This window comes from Bactrocera latifrons, unplaced genomic scaffold (genome assembly GCF_001853355.1).
Source record: "Bactrocera latifrons isolate USDA-ARS-PBARC rearing strain unplaced genomic scaffold, ASM185335v1 scaffold_29, whole genome shotgun sequence".
Taxonomy (NCBI): domain Eukaryota; kingdom Metazoa; phylum Arthropoda; class Insecta; order Diptera; family Tephritidae; genus Bactrocera; species Bactrocera latifrons.
Genome location: NW_017536518.1, coordinates 232,072 through 235,690, shown reverse-complemented (window position 1 = coordinate 235,690; position 3,619 = coordinate 232,072). Strand labels below are relative to the sequence as shown.

Genomic DNA, 3,619 nt, shown 5'->3' with positions numbered 1-3,619 from the left:
ATTTTTTTAAATTATTTGTTTGCTGTAAAATTACTATTATTTTTTGCTCAAATAAATTATCCGTTGAAATTTTTTATATTTTTTTTAATATTTCCTTCTTTTAAAACTTTTTTATTTCATCAAAAAAAGAAAAATCATAATCAATTACAAAATTTTTAAGAGAAAAATTAGAACATTTCCGAAATATGTATATACATACTAGTAGATCCGGCCACGCGTTGCTGTGAGATACATATTATACCACTATTCATGTCATAAGCTATTCAATAGAGTGAAAATTTTATTTACGAATGAAGGTGAAACCGTTTTAGTCGGTATAGGAATCCAAAGGATTGTAGTTGAAATTTAATTTTGAATATATTCATACAAATAAATTATATTGGAAAAAATAACGAATTTAAGGCTGCTTTCTCAATGTCTGGTTACCAGTCGTTTTGTGCAATTAATAGAATTGTCCGCTTAATAGAGATTTCACTGTATTTTTTATTTTTGAATGTTTTTCAACATCCTATCTTCTAAGTTGGCTCGATCTGGATGCAGTGTGCAAAATTTTACTAAAATCGGTTCAGTAGTTTAGCGAGTCCATCGCTGACAAATAACGTGACACGTGATTTTTATATATAAAGATGTACATATATCTAAATAAAATTTAAAACTAAAAAATGCATTCCAAAAATAAAAAATAAATAAAATTGCAAAATTAAAGTAATGAAAAAATCCGAATATTTTTTAAGTTGAATTGATAAAGTTCAAAAAAAAAAAACTCAAAATTGCATTCTAAAAAATTTTTAAATCAAAAACTAATCTGTAAAACACCATATTATTGCCAGATAGTTCTTTTTTAATTTTTTTAACCAATTTACAATAATTTTTCTACTCATTTACAATAAACAAAAAGCAAACATTTTTTCATTGTTGAGTGAACTGATTTTGTGTGCCCTTTTTGGAAACTTTCGTGTTACTATTTCCACTAAATAACTTAATTTTATTAATTCCACTATACATAATTATAAATTTTTATACAATTCAAAATTTATTCTTTATATATATTTACAGTTACAATGTAAAATGCGCTAACATCACAGCAATTGGGGTAAGTTAAACTACGAATACATAACTATAAGTTATACACTACTAGCAGACAATGGGCCATAACATTTGCAACAACAAAAACTAGCTGCAAAACTTATACAGCAAGCGAATATAATTTTAGAAAATTTTCAAAATGTTAGTGAAAAACACTTTTGAACTGCCACTGCATATTATGTAGAATGCTCGCTTCATTCGAAATTTTCTCGTTGCATTTCACAGAAAACCCATTGTCTAACTTAACTAATGAAATGGTTTGAAATGTGTTATGTAAGAACTGGGTCTAAGCTTTTAGTTGTAAAGTGGATCCATTGAAGAGCGTAATGTGTGATACACGCTTAGCTACTTATCCCAAATGCATTAGACTGGGATGAAAGTAGCCGGCCATCGCCCATTGCGCCCCCGGTCCACCGCGTCCCAACGCGGCCATTTTGATCTTCTCGATTTCAGCTTCCTGCAGACGTTTCGCCTTTGCGCGGCGATTTTGAAACCAGATTTTCACTTGCGTTTCGGTTAGGCGCAGCGAGGAGGAGAATTCAGCGCGCTCGGCTATGCTCAGATATTGCTTTTCGCGGAATTTCTTCTCCAACGAGAGCAGCTGTTGGGTGGTGAAGGGCGTACGCGGCTTACGATTTGGCTTGTGTTTGCGCAGATTGCACTTGATGCGTGGCGGCTCATTGTTATCTGGAGGAGAAGAAAAAAGAAAAATATGGAAATTAGTTTTGATATATTTTTTTGTGTTAAAATATATTCGAGTATACGAAGTGGTGGAATTGTTTGGCGGGTGAAAAGACAAAATGTGAAAATAAGAAATCATAAAATCTTGTATTTAAGCGTAATTTTCAAGTATTTTACTACAACAATGAAAAATATTATATTTTTATGAAATATATATATTTATATACAAAAAACTATTTACCTCCCTGTGAATCCCAATTTATGTATAATCATATAATTTTCCTTCACTTTTTTACTGTAAAATGATTTTTCAAAATCTGCTCGGTTTATTGACCCTCCAAAAGGTCGCCTTAAACTCTAGACCCACCTCGATTTAAAGCAATTAGCGCAAAAAAATACCAAAAACTTATGCAAATTGTGGCAACACTTTACATAAATTTGCCGCAGCTGCATTAAAAAGCAACAACAACCACAAAATAGTGAACACAAACACATTCTTTCTTTAGTTTAAGTCGCACACGGCAACTAACACTGTCAACTTCGCTTATAGAATTTATATTATTTGCAACAAAAAAGCGTCTGTGAACGAAAAAAAGCACAAAATTGTAAATTGCTTAACAAATGAGCGCTGTCAACACTCAACATGCGCATACAAGTACAAACTATTCGAAACAATACTAAAAATAAGCAATCAATTACAATGGCAGCGGCAGCGGCAGTCAACAGCCGGCGGTACGGCGACGACAGACTTGCAAAGGCAAACGCGGCGCAACTTGTCGACCGAAGCGAGCGCAGAACCAACTAACCGACCAACCGACCGAAAGACAGACAGACGGACAATTGTCAATTAAACACGAATAAATACTTTCGCTAATTAAAAATAAATTCAATTAAAACGATACGTGAACATGTTGAATTACTTTTGGAATTGCTACTATTTCACTATGGCTGTTGTTGTTGTTACTATGCTTTGTTTTTGTTACTAGTGTTGTGGGCTACTTTGTGGCGAAATTACAGTTTGCTTGCTGCTTTCATTACTGGCACGAGCGCGGCACAAAAATATGCGACACATACGCACACACACATACACGTACATATATGTTTGTATGTATGTATTTACGTTTGTATGTGTGGCGTACAGCTAGCAAATAATAGCAACAACGGCGATATTTGCATATAATTGAATATCAATTAGGCGATCGCTCGTTGACGGCAATGCGGCGTTGACAAAAGGCGCGCTGACAGCGCTAGTTGTAAATTTAATGAAAGAAAACAACAACAACCACAACATTTTCGTGGCAAAAAAACTATAACAACAATACAAACAATTGACAGCAAGAATGAAGTGGAATTATGCGCATTAAAGGCACATTTGAATTAATTTCATCATTTGGACAACAGGGCGTATGAGTAACCTGCTTCGAAGACAGCACAAGAAGACGACACATACACATAGAATTGCAGCTAAGCACAAAATAAATAAATCAAGTGAGTGTGGCAAGTGAATTTACGACGCATGTTGTTGCTTGCAGCAATTTTTTTTCTGCTTGCAACAGCTACAACAAAATTTTTTTCTGTTGTTTTGCTTAATTTTTTGTCGCATTTTTTGCACACCCCTTTTTTGGCGGCGCTCTTTCGCCACATCAAGTGCACTTAGTCGCTATTTAAGTGGCCAATAAATTTGCTGTCCAAATTATTTGTCACACGATGGGCTGAGTGACGTACACGAATACCAAATACAAGACGACCAAAGCGCAAACAAAGGCAGCGCGTAGACATTTGGGTAGCGTATAAGGAAAGCGGAACAAAGTTGCGCTGTAAAAAGTGAAGCGAAAAAATGAAAAAAAATAAA

General features: G+C 34.1%; 1 protein-coding gene across 1 annotated transcript in view; it reads right to left on the bottom strand.

Moving 5' to 3' along the window:
* Window positions 1-787: 787 nt before the first annotated feature.
* Window positions 788-3,619, bottom strand: part of LOC108970177 (muscle segmentation homeobox) — a 32,359-nt gene continuing 29,527 nt past the window's right edge. Inside the window, exon 2 of the mRNA XM_018935385.1 lies at window positions 788-1,773. Coding sequence (XP_018790930.1) covers window positions 1,436-1,773 — 338 coding nt within the window. The 3' untranslated portion in view covers window positions 788-1,435. The remainder of the gene's footprint in view (window positions 1,774-3,619) is intronic.